The following is an 18,968-nucleotide window of genomic DNA, read 5'->3' on the forward strand; positions in this document are numbered from 1 at the left end:
AGTAAATTAAAATAAAATTCAGAAAGGAGTAATTCACTACACAACAAACTAGTGGTAAAAATCTATTATTAAATTTATATACTTATTTTAGCACCAAAGTGGCTGTAGTTTAGTGGTAAGAATTCCACGTTGTGGCCGTGGAGACCTGGGCTCGAATCCCAGCAGCCACAAATTACATTTTTTTTTTCCTTGTGCTTAAAGGGGTCTAGGAAGGATTATCTTTTTGATCCATTGATTCTCATCTGGGATAAACATGAGAGATGGAATCCTCCTGATTTGAATATTGTTGAGAGTTTTGATTCGGCCCATGATGATCATCATCACCGCCATGCATGTAAAACCCAGGTTTAAAGGGTGATGGCAAGCTGGTGAGAGGCAAATTGTTAAGCATTTGAACTACTCCGGCCATTGTTGGTCTGTTTTCAGCATTCTCTTGACAGCACAAAAGTCCAGTATGAATGCACCTCTTCATCATCATCATTATGGTATGATCCATTCTATTATCTCTGAGCATTATTGGATCTATGATATCATCACAACTCATTTCATTCCCTTCTCCATCTCTCCAACTTCTCCAAACCTGTTGCAAAATCACATGAATCATTTTTCTATCTTCATTGTTTAAATTTGTTTGTTTATCCCACTTACGTTACTCAAAAGGTGTTCCACATAATCGCCATTGTCCTGAGAGTTCTTTTTACCACACACAATCTCAAGTATCAACAAGCCAAAGCTGAAGACATCCGACTTCACCGAGAACTGACCATGCAATGCATACTCTGGAGCCATGTAACCGCTGCAATTTTTAAATGTTCATAAAAAGTTAATCCGGAAACAAGAAACTCAACTACAATACTATTATTCTCTACTCACTAAGTCCCTGCTATTCTCCTGGTATTTCCTCGAGTTTCATCCCTCGCAAATAATCTAGCCATTCCAAAATCTGAAATTTTTGCATTCATCTCTGCATCTAACAAAACATTGCCAGCTTTTAAATCACGGTGAATGATTCGCAGCCTTGAATCTTCGTGAAGATATAACATTCCTCTAGCAACCCCTGTTATGATCTTGTGTCGCTTTCTCCAATCAAGTTGTGCTCTCTTGACAGGATCTACAATTTTTAGTTTTTACCAAAATGTAAATATGAAAACCTCAAATCCTGAACAGTTCAAACTTAAAAATATAATCGGCGAGCCATTGCAATACCAAATAAAAAGCGATCAAGGCTCGAGTTGGCGAACAATTCATAAACTAAAAGCATGTTCGTTCCTTGGAGACAGAACCCGAGAATTCTAACCAGGTTCCTATGCTGAAGATTGGCCAGCAGCACGATTTCATTCTTGAATTCCTCTTCACCTTGACCACCCCCTCTACATAATCTTTTTACAGCAACATCTTGACCATTAGCAAGTTTACCCTGAAGAAACAAATCACACAATCCTCAGAATATATATACACTACAAGCAACAAGATTAGACTCTCTTCAGTCACCTTGTAAACTGCACCAAAACCGCCTTGCCCAAGCTTATTATCATCGGAGAAATCATTTGTGGCAGCTCGAATTGTATCAGTGGTGTATTGCAATGTTTCAAAAGTGCTCATACCATCTACTGCTTCAAAACCAAGAGACAAGAGACAATCTTTTAATGAAGGTGATATTAGCTAATAGCCTAATAGGGTTATGGACATTTTAGTATAGAGTTACTTAATCAAGATTCCCTACAAATGGGTAATTATGAAGACATGAAATACATTAACCATGTTCTCAATTGTTTCATATTAAAGTTTGTGTAATTTCTCAGGAGTTTGAACTTACTCTTCACATTCTGGATTGATCTTCTTTGCTTCCTTCTCTTTGAGAAGATCAACCAAGTAGAGATAATGAGAATCAGAATCCCTAGGATGCTAATGGAAACAGCAATACCAATGATCGCCGTTCGATTCTTGTTACTCTGCTTTTCTGCTGAACCAGAAATGAAAGATGGTGCTTCTACAGAAGACGGCGGCGGCGGCGGCGGCGATAAAGCTTGAACAGCTATCACATCAAAGAAGGGATAATTCTCAGACCATAAAGTACAACTAGGGTAAAATACTCTAACGCCGACCTTTCCATCGCAGCAATCCGGAATTTCCGACATAGCCCTCTTTAAGCAATCATTACATAGTTGCTCCGATAAATCAGGTGTGCACTGCACAAGAGCATAAAGCTTCTGAAAGTCCGGCCCCGTCGTATTCCCTGCGGCGAATTTCCGGAGTGGGCCGCCGGCTGCAGCTGTTGTTCTCAGATGGGTCAGGAACGTCATCAAGGCATAGTTAAATTGAACTATACTAGTGGCGTTGTATGGGTTGACTAAGAAGAAATGTTGACCGGTTGATATGAAACCGGTAATAGACCGGCTGGAGTAGCGAAGCATACATAGATCGAACCACAAGATTGCGTCTTTGTATCCTGGGCAGAGCGCTGCTGGAAGCCTAGAAACAGAGGATATAGTGCAACTACGGCAGCTGTCGACATCGACGTCTCCACGGCAGAGGACGAGAGCGTAAACCCGGTCGGGGTCACGGCCGGCGGTGGAATTGGTGAAGCCATATTGATCAACGATGGAGGGGAGAGAGGAAAGGAGATTGTTAAGGTTTGTTTGGTAGGTGCTGGCGTTGGTGTAGTTTCCGGTGTTCACACAGAAGTGGTTCACATAGTTTGGCTCGGCGGCTCTGGCTAAACGGATAAAAGTCGTGATGGGTAATTGAAGAAGAAGAACGATTCTAATGATGATCCAAATCCAAAAATCCATTTTTTAATATTTTTTGCGCTGAAATTATTTGGCTTTATCTACACCAAAAAAGTGCCATCTTTTTCCACATCACTACTTTTTCAACCGTCAACGGTCAACCACTTCTACACTTATTTTAAAAAAGTTATAAATATAAAAAAAAAAAAAAAAATAGAGAAAGAAAATCATGTTCGAAGCATTATCATGAAGATAGCCATGTTCTAAAATATTTCCTCTTCAGAACATAGTTCCTGAACATGGCCATGTTCGTCCTGAACATGGCCATGTTCGTCCTGAACATGGCCATGTTCGTCCTGAACATGGCCATGTTCGTCCTGAACATAGCCATGTTCGACCTGAACATAGCCATCTTCGAGAGTATTTTGTCTTAAACATGACCATGTTTGAAAGTATTCCGTCTAGAACATGGTCATTTCTGAACAAACATGATTATTTCAAGAGCATTTTGTTCCTAACATAACTTTCTCTCTTCAACTTTTTACATGATAATTTATTTTTTTATATCGTGCCTTATTTTGTTCACGTGACTTCCAAGTGGAAGGTCGTTATAGAGTAGCTGCCCAGCGTTTGTTCTTTCTGTCCTTATTCTTTAAAACTTGAGTTTTGAAGAGTATTGAATATTATAATGGTAGCATAGAAGGTATAACAAAAGCAAAACCAATGCCATGAATCTATTTTGGTCGGTTACGTCTGCATGATAGAGATTTTATTAAAAAAAATATTATGTCTAAATTTTTTTCCCGTTTGTTGTCATCGATTCGTCTCTCACGACTCCTTTCGGCGAAAATCATCTCAAAACTCAAAATTTTAGATTTATTCATTTCGTGAACTCAAACATTACAAAATTTTTCTCCGAAATAGTAGGTTTTTCAGCTTTAATTATACAAAAGATTTTTTTTATATAGATAACGAATTTCTTCATGTTTAATGTTCAGGAATACAAAATTGATAACGTCGTAGAAGATGAAACATTGAGTAAATCGTTATCCCGAAATATACCGTTTTTGTTACTCATGTAGTTTGATTGATAGATTTCATTGTTGTTATGTTATTGACTTGTTAAGGGTTATACTTTGTTATATTGTTTTGATACTGGTTTATTTGAATCGTTTATTTTTAAGTTACTTGATTTAGTTAGGTTTAATGTTTTAGTATGAATAGGAAAGATAATTGCAATGTTTAGCCATATTACTAAATAGAGCCATTAGCTATCCCAATAACATATGCACCAAAACAGTTGTTCAGAGGCCCATGTTTAGCTCTAAACAGAATTATGTTAAGCCTTTCGAACTATCTTTGAATGTTTTTTTTTTCTGTTATTAATTTTAAAATTATAATTTACCAACAAATCATTTCAATAGTTAGTTGTTATGAATGAAAGATAATAGTCATTTTTTGACGTTGTTCAGAAGCCCATTTTAGCGCTAAATAGAGCATAGCCATGTTTAACGTTGTAATGAGTTTGTTAAGCCTTCCGGGTTAAGTTGGAATAAATTTAAAGTTACTAATTTTAGAACTATAATCTATCGGAAAATCATGTCAATAGTTAGTTCTTATGAATAAAAGATAATAGTCATGACATATTCAACAAACTATTCTATAGAAGCTATGAACTTTGAATCACTACGAAGATCGATCGCTAGTATGATTACACAGACAAACATACTATTGCTAGATCAGTTTAGGGTTTAAAGTTAATGTAGATACCAAATGAAAGAAGACACTAGTAACTTATTAACCCAGAAAATACAATTAATCAATCAATCATCTAGGACCTATCTGGCTCAATGAAATATCATTGTTGGAGAAGTTAATATCCTCCTCTTGAGATGTAGTAGTGTATTCGGTCCTTACACCATTAAAGAAAGCGGGTTCTGAAGGTAATGCAAGTGTAAGAGAGAAGCTGTTAAGCATGAGAACCACAGAAGCCATTGTCGGTCTATCCGCCACTTTAGATTGACAACACAAAAGACCAATATGAATACATCTCACAATCTCGCTTATCGATTCCCTTCCACCTCTCACCGTTGGATCTATCAAGTTTGAAGCCGTTCCTTCCTTCCAACTTTTCCAAGCCTGATCAAGATGATTCAAATTTATCAATATCATGCATGTTATAACATGTATAGATAGTACTGTATAGTTAATTAGTTTAGATTATAAATAATAACATGCACTTACAAAGCTCAATAAATCTTCCACGTTTTCTCCATTGCGAAACGAGTTGTTTCGTTGACCACTCACGATCTCAAGCACTAAAACACCGAAACTGAATACATCTGATTTGACTGAAAAGTTTCCATGCATTGCATACTCTGGAGCCATGTATCCACTGCAGCAGGAATAATGAAAAAATTCAGTCAAAATGTTCAAACTATGAACTTTTTTAAATATGTTGGTTTATAACTTACTAGGTCCCAACAATTCTCCTAGTATTTCCTTGAGTTTCATCCATTACAGACAATCTAGCCATCCCAAAATCTGCAATTTTTGCATTCATCTTCGAATCTAACAAGACGTTACTAGCTTTTAGATCACGGTGAATAATTCGAAGCCTTGAATCTTCGTGAAGGTATAGCAGTCCTCGTGCTACCCCTCCTATGATCTTGTATCGCCTTTCCCAGTCCAATAGTTGTCTCTTCGCAGGATCTAAGTGTTGAATTTAACATTAATAATTTGATGATTGTGCATGCAATTTAATCAAGAAATTAACTAATTAATTACCAAATAAGAAATGGTTGAGGCTGGAGTTTTCGAGTAGCTCATAAACTAGAAGCCTTTCTGATGCTTCCATAGCAAAACCTAACATTCGAACCAAATTCCTATGTTGTAGCTTAGCTACCAGCATGACTTCATTCTTGAACTCAATATCACCTTGTCCCTTATCTCGCGACAGTCGTTTCACAGCAATCTCTTCCCCATTTGCAAATTTACCCTTGTATACGGATCCAAAACCGCCTTGTCCCAGCTTATTTTCTTCGGCAAAATCATTTGTGGCGGCTTTAATTGTCTCAAAGTCACACTGTAAGGTGTCTTCCTCAAAGTTCACATCATCCATTCCTAAATAATTCGTTATGTTTAATTACAAAATACATCAATATGAGAAAAAGAGAAATATAAGCTTACTTACTTACCATGATCAGTTTTCTGTAATGATTTCCTGCGTCGCCTGGCCAAGATCAACCAAACAGAAACAACAACCGATAATATAATAAGTGTGGCGCTAGAAACAGAAACTGCAATGATGATCACCATTCTTTTCCTTCTATTACTGATCTTATTAGTTCCTGTTATAATAATAATAAAAAAAACAGATCGATATCACCTTTATTGAATTAAGTTATGATCAACTTAAGAAGTAAGAACCAGAAAACCAAGTTTTTATTTACCTTCTTTTAATAATGGAGGCGGCTGCCGATCTCTGGATAAAGCATCGATTACCCCAGTCTCGTTATAGAAAACGTAGCTCTCGAACCTGAAATAACAATTCGGGTACATAATTCTACCTCCTTTACTTATGTTAAGGCAACTGGAGAATTGTGAAAACGCCGCCATCAAGCAAGTGTTACAGAGCTCCTCCGTCAATTCGGGTGTACACTGTACAACCGCATATATCGACTGAGAATCAGGACCCGTAGCATTCCCAACTGCGAATTTCAGAAGTGACCCTCCGGCCGCCGCCTTAGGCCTGAGATCGTCCAACAATGATCGCACGGCTACACTGTACAGCTGGGGGCTGGTGGAATTGAAGTAATCCCATACGCAGGTTCGATTTTCGGTCCAAAGCCAACCGGTTAATGGGCGACTTGAATAACGGAGCATGCACTGTTCGAACCAGCCCATTGCCTCTTTTGAACCTTGACATAATCCGTTCAGCATTGGAACAGAGTCGGCAACGCACTTTTGGCATGAGTCATGATCGACGTCTGCTCGGCAGAAGGTGACGGCATAAGCACGGTCGGGTTCTTGGCCGAAGCTGGAGTTTTGGAATCCATAGAGGCCGATGTTGGTGGAAAGAGTAGATTGTAGAGTTCTTAGGTTTGTTTGATATGGGCTTCCGTCGATGTACTTGCCGACGTTTGATACACAGTCACTAAAGAACTTAATCTCTTGGGCTTTGATCAAACATATCTCGACGGATAAAAGAAAGTATAAATGGAATACGAATCTCCATTGATCCATTTTCTTCGAATTGTTCAAGCTTGATCACTCCAGACAATTGAGTAATTGTGTTATATATATAGGGACCCTTGGGAATTATTTCTATAAAAGTTTGTTTGTAGAAATTTCTTTCTTTATTCTTAAAATAATGAAAAAAATAGAAGTTTTGAATTGAAAATTAGACAATAATAAAAAAAAAAAAACAGCGCATAAAAAAGAAGACCCATACAAGTACACAGTAATGATTGGACCAAAAGATGGAGGCTAAGTCAACCCAAATAATTTAGTCTATTTTATTATGAAATATTTATTTTTTAATAACTCAGAAAAAACCTTCACCGAAAGAGCAAAATAATGACTGACATTACAAGCTCCATGTTATTTTTTTCATTATTTTTTTGGATTTTTTTTTTTAAATTTAAAAAGACACTATTAATAAATATTATGAGTTCAACTCAGATAACCTTAACAAAACAACAAAAATTAAGTGCCCTTCTAACCCTAGGGAAAGAATCATGATATTATATATGCATAATTAATTTATTTTTTATATGGTTAGTTTTCTCAACTTATATAAGTATATAAAACATATTCAGGTAAGTTGAAAATTATTAAAATGATATCTGAAATAAAGTTAAACTCTTATTTTATTTTTGTTTTGACCACGGCTCATGGATGGTCTCTTTGTCCTGTGGGCAACTACTGAATTGAACATGAATATAATTGTTTTGGTAAGTAATTTGGATTTGCACAGAGATTTAAAATAAAAATAAAAATAAAATACAGTTGACTATGGATGCATTTATTTCATCTTCTTATTTTCTTAATAGAAAATAAATATTGAATTAAAAACACAACAATAATAATAAAAAAAATACATTTTTTTAATGGTTCCCAAAAAAAGTTATTACTGTTTTGGAAGTTGGAACATAATTAAGGAGTCAACTGCATAAACAGAAGTGTTTGACAAATCAAAGCATAATTAATAAGAAGGAAGATTTGTTAGGTTTAATAAATTAAAAAACAGATCCATTTATGGGAAAGTAATTCAAAATAATCTCAACAACAACTTGTCCTATTAATGAATAAGATCGTTATATTTATTTATATAAATAACGTGCAAATCCTTCTTACTAGAGAATTAAGTTTGCAACGACCCAGCCAGACAAAATATATTCAACTTGTATTACTATTATTATTTTTTAAAATTATTTTATATATAATTAATTTAGCATGTTTATTTTTTATACATTTAAAATACAAATACCATACTAAACATGTAGATTTGAAACAACATTTGCAAACAAAGTCAACGTCTGAATCAAAATAAATTAATTGTATGCATCATTTCCAATTGCAATTCAATATATATATCGGAATGGATTATCCGTGGAATTCAGTGACCTTATTAAATTTCAGCATTTAAATAACATATCAACTAATGATAAAATGAATGGAATACCATCAAGTCTACAGTTTATAATATTCTGTTACAATAATCTTAAATAATAAATTAAAGTAAAAATTATAATTACACGTTTTGTATTTAAACATAAAAAAATTCTACCACACTCCGATAATATTTAAGTTTATAATTTGAATGTTTAATTTGCTATCATCATTTCTTTATCTTTATTTATTTATTTTCTCTCCTCTTTTCCATATTTTATTATGTTTTAATTTTTCTTTCGATTTTTTATACAATTTTATTTAATCATCAAATAATTATATATATAAAATTATTATAATAATAAAACATAAATTTATATTTCTTCTTATTGTTTTTTATACACAAAGACAATTCTAACTATTTTTATGAGAACTATTCTCTTAAGTCTCACTATCCTCTTGAATGGAATTGACTTGTCAAATAATTTTGTTTATTTCTCAGTTATCTCTTTTATATATTAAGGCTATGTTTGGTAGGTAGTTTATTAATATGAGATTATATACATAAATAAACAAAACATTGCAGTTCTTATACACTATTAAGTTCAATCTTATAACTATTTATTTTATTTAATAATTAATAATTGTATTGGGCTGAATTGGAATTGCATGAAGTTTTCTAATATCTACTAGAGCTAACGGGCCAGCCTATTTAAATTTCAGCAGTTGAATATCATCAAGTTAATTTGAATAATCATCTCACATCTTTATATATAATATAGAACCAGGATTTCCTTGTAGTTAAAATACAACAATATTATGCTATTTTGAATTTTATAGCAATTATATATTTAGACACCAAACAAAATTGTCAAGAAAATTTTAAAATAGTTTTAAACAAAAATAAAACAACACAATTAATCTAAACTTATAATATTGTATACAATCTCAAATTACAAAATCAATATTTTAAATTATTACACTGATATATATATGTTATAAAATAAATAAAAATATGTTAACAGTGTTAGTTTGATCCTATCTATAAAGGGTTCGTTCTATCCAACTATAATGAATGTGCCTAAATCTACGTATTGATTAAATTATTTATCTCACTAATATATTTGACCTATACAACTAATATAGTGTAAATTATAGTAACATTAAATGCTTTTTGAGAGTAGTTTATAAAATTATAAAATGAAATATAAGAAAACTTGATTACCTCAACTCTTTTTTAATTATTTATCCCAAACACAAGAATTTATAACTAAAAGATATTTTTTTTTGTTATTTAATATTTTAAAATGACTTATATATTTGTGTCATTATTTAGTTTGATTTTATAATTTATACCAACTAGGATTATTTACACCAAAGTATACCATCATCATTTTATATTTTAAATTTATATAATTCTCCAAAACATTGGTCTATTTGGTGAATTATGAAAACTTTATTTATAATTTTGAGTATAAATATATAAATTAAAAGAATTAACACGTAGAAATATGTTTCTTGACTGATAATTTTTTTATTTTCTTAACCAAGATTACCCTAAATTGTAAAAAGTAAACAATGAGTAATTTTATTAAGGCTTGAATAATTAAGTTTACCAAATAAGAATTTATTGAAAGGGTTGAATTGGTCAATTGCTAGCCACACCCCACCGGGCCATCCACATCCACCCCCACCATTTCATTAAAGAACTCTACTTTATTGAAAGTGTCAACGATATGTAAGTAACTAATTAGTCAACAAGAACAAGAACAGGAAGAAGAACACGAACCAAACTAAAACATGTCATAATTAAAGGTTGGACGACCTCGTCTGATTGTAGAAGGCGCCGATCTCGTATCGAAAATTACAGTTGGGTGTTATGACTCTGCCTCCAATCCTCTTATCGCAGCAAATTGGGTAAAGAGAGAATGTCCTCGTCAAGCAATCACTGCAAGTTACCGCCGACAAATCCGGAGCGCACTGCACGATCGCGTATATAGACTGAAAATCCGGCCCCAACCGGTTTCCGGCAGCGAATTTCAATCGTGACCCACCTGCCGCCGCCTTAGGTTTCAAGTCTTCTAACAACGACTGGAGGACCTTGTTAAACTGATCCGGGCTGGTTGTGTTTCTCTGATCATTATAAACCCAGAAGGTTTCATTGGGGGAAATGGATTGGGGTCCGGTCAAGGGTCCGCTAGAATAGCGAAGCATGCAGTAATCCAACCACCCGACAGCTGCCTTAGTTGTGGGGCAGAGTTTAGTCAGCATGGGAACAGAGCGCTTAACACAGTCCCGACAGGCATCAGATGAGACGTCTCCTCGACAGATCACGACAGCGTTTGCTCGGTCGGGGACCTTGCCGGAGTTGGAATTGGAGTAGCCGTATGAGTCGATAAGGGAAGGGAGACGCGAAAGGAGCGTATTGAGGTTCTTCTCATAAACGCTTCCACGGGTATAAAATCCATTCTTGTCCATACAAAAATGTTGCAAAAATTCTTGCTGCCCAAAGATTGAACCAAAAATGGATGCCAAGATGAAGAAAACGAAACTTCTTTGAGACCCCATTTGTAATTTTCTTTCTTTTTTATTGTAAGTAAGAACCAATGGATTAAATCACTCCGATCCTCATTCTAAAGTAGTACATAGCTGTGACAAATATTAAATACATATATATTTTTTTTAATTTTGCTGAGGTAGTGGAAGTCTCATTTTCACACTAAAGTAAGAACACCATCCCATAATTCGAAAATGGGAGGTAGACATTCATTCTTTAGTGCCAGTGTTTTAAGATATGTCAATCCATAAATAATTAGTTGACACTAATGACCTAGTTTCTCTATAAACAAAAGTTATATTCTTTGAACTTAGGGACATTAAATATGTCAATAGATTAAAATAAGTCTTACAAATTATACTTGAAACAGAGAAATGGAAATGAGCAACATTTACCTGTCTACCTAGGATTTAACTCAGAAATGGTAACAGTATTATTAGAGTTATTTAATCCATTGGATTTGGATGACTGATCTATATCGGAGTTTGATCTATTCTCATTAGGTATTCTTTGGTTGAACAAACCAGGCTCAAAGGGTAATGGTAAAGTGATAGAGAAACCCGTCAGCATAACCACAATCGACGCCATTGTCGGCCTATCAGAAGCATTATCTTGAGTGCAAAGAAGTGCAATGTGAATGCATCTCATAATATTTGGCATTGATCCTCCCGTATTCCTAATCGCAGGATCAATTAGGTTTAAACAATCTTCCTCCTTCCAACTCCTCGAAGCCTAAAAAAAACATTAGTTTCATGATCATTGATCATTTGAACAATTAAATTATGTTCATACTTACATAGCTCAACATGTCTTCCTCAACATCTCCAATTCTAAACGATCTATTCTTTTGTCCACTAATAATCTCGAGTAGTATCACACCAAAACTAAACACATCCGATTTCACTGAAAATTTCCCATAATTTGCGTATTCAGGAGCCATATATCCGCTGCAATCAATTATAAGGTGTTACCCATATCATTTTAAAACAAAAACAATAATAATTTAAGTTACTTACTAAGTTCCTGCAATCCGACGAGTATCTCCGTGAGTTTCATCCATTAAAGACAGTTTAGCCATTCCAAAATCCGCAATCTTAGGATTCATCTCGTCGTCTAACAAGATATTGGCAGCTTTCAAATCGCGATGGATTATTCGATGCCTTGAATCTTCGTGCAAATATAAAACACCTCGAGCAATCCCAACTATGATCTTGAAACGTGTTTCCCAATCCAATTGTTCCCGCTTGACAGGATCTGTATATGTATGTTTTTATTCAAAACTTGTTGGTTAACTAACTGATTAATTAATACCATACCATACCAGATAAGAATTTATCGAGACTTGAATTGGTCAAAAGCTCGTAAACTAGTAATCTTTCTGTTCCTTGAATAGAGTAACCGAGGATTCTAACTAAATTCCTGTGTTGAAGCTTCGCCACCAGCATCACCTCGTTCTTGAACTCTGCTTCGCCCTGAACACTCTTACTGGAGAGCCTTTTTACCGCAAAATTCTGCCCGTTTGGGAACTTACCCTACACGTGACAGTGTATCAATAACATAATTAATTTGAAAGCCATAATTAATGAATCAATACCATGTAAACAGAACCGAAGCCGCCTTTTCCTAGCTTGTTTGATTCGGAAAAATCATTGGTGGCTGATTTAATATCATCAAATTCATATTTCAAGATTTCTTCGTTGCTCATATCTTCCACTGATTTAGAACAGCAATTGATTAATTAAGTCAGAAAGGGATTTATAGCAGTAAAAAACGTGTTAGAACTTACTATCGACCTCCTCCTCGTCTGGATTAAGAGGTTTGTGCATTAGATTGCGTCTCATGCTCCTCCTCCTTTTCAGAGTGAAGACTATACAAATACCGACGAGAAAAACAGAGGATGAAACAGAGACAACAATGATCACAATCATCCTTATATTACTATTTCCTGTTCCAAAATTATATATATTAATTACTCGAACCCAATTCAACTAATTAATTATGTATGAACCTTAGTTACCTGGTCCTGGTCCCGGCGGCGGTGGAGGTGTTAAAGCTTCAACATTTGACTTATTGTAGAAGGCATCAATCTCGTACCGGAAATTACAGTTGGGAGTTAAGACTCTGCCTCCAATTCTACTATCGCAGCAATTAGGGTATAAAGAGATTGTTCTGGTCAAGCAATCACTGCAAGATACCTCAGACAAATCAGGAGTGCACTGAACGATCGCGTATATAGTCTGAAAATCCGGGCCAATGTGATTTCCAGCAGCGAATTTCAGGCGTGAGCCGCCTGTTTCCGCCTTAGTCTTTAAATCTTCCAACAAGGACTGGGCGACCTCCTTAAACTGGACTGGGTTGGTTGCGTTGGTTTTATCATTATAATTCCAGAATGTTTCGTTTTCTGCAATGGATTCTGGTCCGGTCAAGGTTTGGTTAGAATAACGAAGCATACAGGAATCCCACCACCCGACAGCTTCATTGTTTCTGGGACAGAGCCCCGTCAGAATGGGAATTGAGCTGGTAGCGCAGTTCCGGCAGGTATCGGGATCGACGTCTCCGCGACAGAGCACGACGGCGTTTGCTTGGTCGGGGACTTGGCCGGAGGTGGAATTGGTGTAGCCGAATTGGTCGATTTGGGAGGGGAGAGTGGAAAGGAGATTATTGAGGTTAGTCTGATACATGCTGCCATCGTTATAAAATCCAGTCCTATCTATACAAAAGTGTTGCAACAAATTTTCCTGAGCAAGTGCTGAACAGAGAAGAATGATAAAGCAAGTAAGAAAGAACGACAGATCTACCCATTTTCTTTTTCTCATCTTCTTTATCTATGTCATTAAGCCAATTGTTTTATATATATATATAGAAGATCTTTTATTTTTTCATCCTAAAAAGTAAAATAAAGTATACATACCTTTATAATAATATAAATCCTGTCCTTGTACTTGTCTTGTAATGAAGGTTTCTGTGTGATGACTAACTAACTAATTATGGGTTATAAAAAAAAAAAAATTAATATGATTAATGAAAGTTTGATAATATATATATATATAGAATCTAAATTTTACTAAAATACTATCAACTCAATCCAAATATTATTAATATAAACTTAAATAATATATAATTTTATCTTATTTTTGGTTAACTTTCGGTTAAATCAAATAAAAATCACATAAATAAACAATTCAAATAAAATTTAATTTATCACATTATAATTATTATCATTAATAATAAAGTCGTTCACCTTCTAACAAATTTATAATAAAGGATACTTCAATTTTCAAATTCATTAGCAGAACTCATAATTTGATGACAACATTCCATTATCCTCATAAATTTATTCAATCGAAGTTATTTAAATGATTAAGTTAAAATACTATTACTTTTCATACTTTATAATAATATCAAAATAATTTGTATGGAGATGTTCTTTATTAAGTTTGATAAGGAATTTCACAATTAAATGGATTAATAAAACAATATATTTTAATTTTTTAAATTTAAAATAAATATACAATTCACAACAATACATCATTTCTGTACAAAGTTGGTAAAAGTGGGTCGTATTAGAAGTAATCGTTCTGGATAATAAAGTTATACGAGAAAGACTTTGGGAGAGAATTTAGTTCAGAATATGAAAGGAATAACTGGATGTAATTTGATTGATTGAAAAAAATAAATAATTTATTTTTATTTTCTTTCCTTGGTTATTTCGATGCTATCTATACCGGCAGTGCCATTATTCTATTAATAAAATTAACATGTATCTCGTGCATTTGCACGAGTAATAATATAAAAAATCGTGAAAAAAATATTACCGTAAAATTTTTATGGCGGGTCAACCCACATTCCGACCCAAATATTCATTTACTCTTACATATATCCAAATTAATCACAGTTCTCGACTCGGCAATCCGGACACTTTAAAAATTAAGCATCATTATATATATATAGATAACACTTATACACAAAAGTGAAGCATCACAATTTTCATTAGTTAATTTTATTCTCTTTGTACATGTGAAGGTGACGATGCCTTAGTAGCATGAACTAATCCTCTTTTCTCTCAATTTTTTCTTTTTTCCAACCAATGAGGTAATGTCTCATTCTCTTTCTCAAATTCTCTCTTATCCCTTCTCATTTAAAAATTAAAAGATAAAAAAAAGCTTAACAAACTAAATCTTCTTATATATATTTGTTCTATAGCTATAATTTAAAAAAAAAATAGAGATAATGAATATGAAAGTCTTTTTTATATTAAAAAGAATTATTTTTTTAATATATATATAATTTTCTAAAACTTTTTATTTTTTTTAAATAATTAATTTAATTGAAAAAATTATTTAAGCACACTAACCAAAACATAACACGAGAATAAATATTAATTAAAAGATTTATCTAAAAAAACTACATGCATGATTTAATTAATGTTTGTTATGTGAATAAATATTAATTACAAAGATCTATCTAGAAAAACTACATGCATGCTTTAATTAATGTTTGTTATGTGAATAAATATTAATTATATTTTATAAACTCTATGGATGATTTAATTAATGTTTTAATCAGTAGGTTAACATTTTTATTTAAAAATAAAAAATTCACAAGGACTCATTAATTAATCATATGGACTTGAGTCAACTGTCAAAGTGTTCATCCCCTTTAGTCTTTCTATACATGCAACTCTTCAAAATGGGTTTGTCCAATTATCTATGTTTTTGTTGTTATAGTTGAACACGTGATTCAAAATTTATTATTTAAATTATTAGATATATTTTTTTAAACATCAAATATTTTATGTAGTTCTTATTTTTTTTATATTTAGAATCAAAATAAATTAATTTTTCATAAAAAATGTTAAATTGAAATATATAAGTTATTGTTAATCTTAATAATTAGAACAAAATTATCTGAGTTATTATAAAGAACTCATTTTTAAATGATAAAATCATTATCAATATTGTTGCACATACAAAACACACAATTTTCTTTTTGTTAATAAGAGAATCACATTATAAATTACAGAGTTTCATTTCATAATTGAAATAAGCAACAAGCAATAAAATAAAACAAAAAAGACAATCTGAATTTTGTAAAATATTTTCACTTCAACAGTGGAGATCAGTGGAGGAAACTGCTGCTACATTGAAGGTAAATTGGTCAAATAATCCCATTAACTTATAAGACGTGAAACACAAATTTTACATTAATATTTGATTACAAGTCACCAAGTTGTGTGACAAATTCAATATATATTTTAGAGGTTGTGTGAAATCTCATTTTCACATACACTAACGTGTGAACATTAACTGTTCCTTTTAGTGGGGCTGAAAATGAGAAGTAGACATTCATTTGCTAGCAATAATATCTCAGTCCATAAAATCTCTTACTACCACATATTAGAAATGTAAACAATGTAACTACAAAATTTTCCATTAGTATTTTTTTTTAATTCACATATAAAAATGTAAAGAATTGACCAAACCTCAAAATCTCCATAGTGGTTTACAAATTTACAATGACATAAATATAATAGAAATGTAAAGAATGAAACTACAAAATTATTGAAGTTTATTTATAAACACTTCTTCTCAAGATGTCCAATAGAACTGAATTTGGACAAGTCAACATAAAATAAAATTTTGAAAATATTAAAAAAATTTAGGCTAATTTTTTTTCAATGTGAATTTAAGCTAAATATTGTTATAATAAATTTGTTCACTTTTTTTTCTTTCAAACTAAATATTAATTTTGTTTAGTTTCAAAAGTTAACAGAATTTTAGTGACAATCGAATCTGAAATATTAATAATATTCTAAATAACTTCTCATATTATTCTTACCTAATAGATGAACTAAATTTTAACTCCTAAAAGCATTTTGATCCGAACTAAATAAGTGTTCTATCAATAATTAAAAGTTTAATAAAATAAATGTATGTATATAGCCTTAAATTTTTAGGAAAATAGTTAAAATAAAAAGAGTAACCCATTTTTTAAGTTAAAACTATATGCCAGCAGAATTAAAATACGAACTAATAACTCTCTAGTTTGACTATTTCAATAAATTATGCATCGAAGTCTTGTTTGGCCACATGTGTTGTCATTATCATATTGTGTTTGGTTAGTTCCCACTTTTAATTTGTATATAATTAAGAATTGTTGTAATATTTTCACTAAATAATAATCAGTCTCAAAGTTGTTCCATTTTTCTTAATAAGTAATTCATTGAATATTCAACAAGAAAGTGAGACAACAATAGCAAACTAATCAACAAGAAGACTTTTGCAAAAAAACAGTCAAAATTTGATAATAATATCCTTAACATTCAACAAACTTATTTTTGAAGACAGCAGCATCTCCAAGAACATGATTGTTCAATTAGCGATCAGCAATATCAAAAACAGCAAGCTCGAAACAGAGACAACATTAATGGACGTCACAGTCTTCTTTATATTACCATTTCCTGATGGTGGCGGCAGTGGTGGTGGTAGCGATGATGATGGTGGCGGCGCTAATTGAAGAACAGGGGGCGGCGGCGGCGGCACTGATTGAAGAACAGAAGGCGCCGGAGAAGGTGTTAAAGCTTGAACATTTGTCTGATTGTAGAAGGCACCAATTTCGTAACGAAAATTACAGTTGGGTGTTATGACTCTGCCTCCAATTCTACTATCGCAGCAAATAGGGTATAGAGAGATTGTTCTGTTCAAGCAATCACTGCATTGCTGCTCTGACAAATCCGGTGCACACTGCAACAGTGCATATATGCTCTCAGAGTCCGGCCCATCTATCTTTCCCGCCGCGAATTTCAGGCGAGTGCCGCCTGCTGCCGCCTTAGGCTTCAAATCTTCCAACAACAAGTTCACGTCTTTGCTAAACTTCTCCGGGCTGGTTGCGTTGGTTTGGACATTATAAATCCAGAAGGTTTCTTCTTCTGCAATGGATTCTGGTCCGGTCAAGGTTTTGTTAGAATAACGAAGCATACAGGAATCCCACCACCCAACAGCTTCCTTGTTTCTGGGACAGAGCCCCGTCAGAATGGGAATTGAGCTGTTAGCACACTTCCGACAGGCATCGGGATCGACGTCTCCGCGACAGAGCACGACAGCGTTTGCTTGGTCGGGGAATTTGCCGGATGTGGAATTGGCGTAGCCAAATTGGTCGATTTGGGAGGGGAGAGTGGAAAGGAGATTATTGAGGTTAGTCTGATACATGCTTCCATTGGTATAAAATCCAGTCCTATTTATACAAAAGTATGCCAACATATTTTCTTCAGCAAATGCTGAACAGAAAATGGACAAGATGAAACAAGTAAGAAAGAAGATGTTTTTGGGACAAGCCATTTTTTTTTCTCTTATCTTCTTTCTTTATCCGTGAAGCATACAATAGTGAGAATAGGGCAGTTATTTTATAGACAATAAAATTAAACTAAAAAAGGATTAAACTGAAAATGAAAACGTCTCTAATGGGTTGTCCTATAATGAAAATGACCCATCTAACGTCTCTAATGGATTGACCTCTAAGAAAAGATTAAACTGAAAATGAAAAAAAAAATAATTAAATGAAAAAAAGTTTAAAGATGACAGACAAACAGTATTTCAAAACTATTTGGAAATAATGAGAAATATAATACTTATTTTTTATCAAGATGTTAAAATGTGTAAATTTATGTAAGTATTCAAAATATAATTTCTTTTACCATCAAAAGAAAAAAAATCATGTGAAAAACAAAACTATAAAACAAACATTCAATGTAAAAAAAAAAATTACTGAAAGAAGAAGATTCAACAATATTCAATCCCTATTCAGTGTATCAGTACAAAAGGCACTTAAGACCGTGTAATTTCTCCCAACTCATAAATGAAAACATGATTGACAACTTGACAAGTCATTGATTTTAATTTAAGTAAATATTATATATATATATATATATATATATATATGAAAACTGAAAAGTTACAACAAAAGAGCAATGAAAACAGTTATATTTTAAATATTTAATTTTAACATTTTCCCTTAATTTTTTATTTTTTGTAAAACATTTATGTTGTGTCAATGAAATCAGATGTGTTGAA

The 18,968-nt window shown here is 33.0% G+C and overlaps 5 protein-coding genes and 1 non-coding gene across 6 annotated transcripts; 1 reads left to right on the forward strand and 5 right to left on the reverse strand.

Moving 5' to 3' along the window:
• Window positions 1-20: 20 nt before the first annotated feature.
• Window positions 21-5,458, reverse strand: LOC124916371 (cysteine-rich receptor-like protein kinase 25). The gene is made up of 9 exons (XM_047457086.1): window positions 5,204-5,458; window positions 4,974-5,124; window positions 4,568-4,868; window positions 1,817-2,785; window positions 1,492-1,610; window positions 1,207-1,417; window positions 874-1,111; window positions 649-796; window positions 21-580 (listed from the first exon to the last, which is right to left on the reverse strand). The coding sequence occupies exons 1-9, from the start codon at window positions 5,290-5,292 to the stop codon at window positions 239-241; spliced, it is 2,568 nt and encodes an 855-aa protein (XP_047313042.1). The 5' UTR covers window positions 5,293-5,458; the 3' UTR covers window positions 21-238.
• Window positions 99-170, forward strand: TRNAH-GUG. The gene has a single exon. It is a non-coding gene; the product is annotated as a tRNA-His (tRNA).
• On the reverse strand, window positions 5,327-6,974 carry LOC124916372 (cysteine-rich receptor-like protein kinase 10). Its single transcript, XM_047457088.1, has 4 exons — window positions 6,182-6,974; window positions 5,927-6,079; window positions 5,517-5,852; window positions 5,327-5,430 (listed from the first exon to the last, which is right to left on the reverse strand). Exons 1-4 carry the CDS (start codon window positions 6,972-6,974, stop codon window positions 5,327-5,329), a joined length of 1,386 nt encoding a protein of 461 aa, XP_047313044.1.
• A 3,064-nt stretch (window positions 6,975-10,038) lies between these two features.
• LOC124913920 (cysteine-rich repeat secretory protein 38-like) lies at window positions 10,039-10,925 on the reverse strand. The gene has a single exon (XM_047454356.1). The coding sequence runs from the start codon at window positions 10,908-10,910 to the stop codon at window positions 10,152-10,154; it is 759 nt and encodes a 252-aa protein (XP_047310312.1). The 5' UTR covers window positions 10,911-10,925; the 3' UTR covers window positions 10,039-10,151.
• A 248-nt stretch (window positions 10,926-11,173) lies between these two features.
• LOC124913916 (cysteine-rich receptor-like protein kinase 44) lies at window positions 11,174-13,721 on the reverse strand. Its single transcript, XM_047454353.1, has 7 exons — window positions 12,917-13,721; window positions 12,686-12,766; window positions 12,494-12,612; window positions 12,221-12,431; window positions 11,916-12,153; window positions 11,696-11,846; window positions 11,174-11,631 (listed from the first exon to the last, which is right to left on the reverse strand). Exons 1-7 carry the CDS (start codon window positions 13,713-13,715, stop codon window positions 11,299-11,301), a joined length of 1,932 nt encoding a protein of 643 aa, XP_047310309.1. The 5' UTR covers window positions 13,716-13,721; the 3' UTR covers window positions 11,174-11,298.
• A 3,385-nt stretch (window positions 13,722-17,106) lies between these two features.
• On the reverse strand, window positions 17,107-18,262 carry LOC124913918 (cysteine-rich repeat secretory protein 38-like). The gene has a single exon (XM_047454355.1). It carries the CDS (start codon window positions 18,234-18,236, stop codon window positions 17,271-17,273), a length of 966 nt encoding a protein of 321 aa, XP_047310311.1. The 5' UTR covers window positions 18,237-18,262; the 3' UTR covers window positions 17,107-17,270.
• Window positions 18,263-18,968: the final 706 nt, after the last annotated feature.

This window comes from Impatiens glandulifera, chromosome 9 (genome assembly GCF_907164915.1).
Source record: "Impatiens glandulifera chromosome 9, dImpGla2.1, whole genome shotgun sequence".
Lineage (NCBI taxonomy): Eukaryota > Viridiplantae > Streptophyta > Magnoliopsida > Ericales > Balsaminaceae > Impatiens > Impatiens glandulifera.

Coding starts and splice junctions, on each gene's coding strand:
- LOC124916371 (XM_047457086.1), bottom strand. CDS start 5,292: ATGAATGCAAAAATTGCAGATTTTGGGATGGCTAGATTGTCTGTAATG. Junction 4,869..4,973: donor TGGAAGATTTATTGAGCTTT/GTAAGTGCATGT, acceptor CATCTTGATCAG/GCTTGGAAAAGTTGGAAGGA. Junction 1,418..1,491: donor GTTTTGGTGCAGTTTACAAG/GTGACTGAAGAG, acceptor TTGTTTCTTCAG/GGTAAACTTGCTAATGGTCA.
- LOC124916372 (XM_047457088.1), bottom strand. CDS start 6,974: ATGGATCAATGGAGATTCGTATTCCATTTATACTTTCTTTTATCCGTC. Junction 6,080..6,181: donor GCCTCCATTATTAAAAGAAG/GTAAATAAAAAC, acceptor TTATTATAACAG/GAACTAATAAGATCAGTAAT. Junction 5,853..5,926: donor ATTACAGAAAACTGATCATG/GTAAGTAAGTAA, acceptor CGAATTATTTAG/GAATGGATGATGTGAACTTT.
- LOC124913920 (XM_047454356.1), bottom strand. CDS start 10,910: ATGGGGTCTCAAAGAAGTTTCGTTTTCTTCATCTTGGCATCCATTTTT.
- LOC124913916 (XM_047454353.1), bottom strand. CDS start 13,715: ATGAGAAAAAGAAAATGGGTAGATCTGTCGTTCTTTCTTACTTGCTTT. Junction 12,767..12,916: donor GCCGCCGGGACCAGGACCAG/GTAACTAAGGTT, acceptor GTATTTGTATAG/TCTTCACTCTGAAAAGGAGG. Junction 12,432..12,493: donor GCTTCGGTTCTGTTTACATG/GTATTGATTCAT, acceptor TGTCACGTGTAG/GGTAAGTTCCCAAACGGGCA.
- LOC124913918 (XM_047454355.1), bottom strand. CDS start 18,236: ATGGCTTGTCCCAAAAACATCTTCTTTCTTACTTGTTTCATCTTGTCC.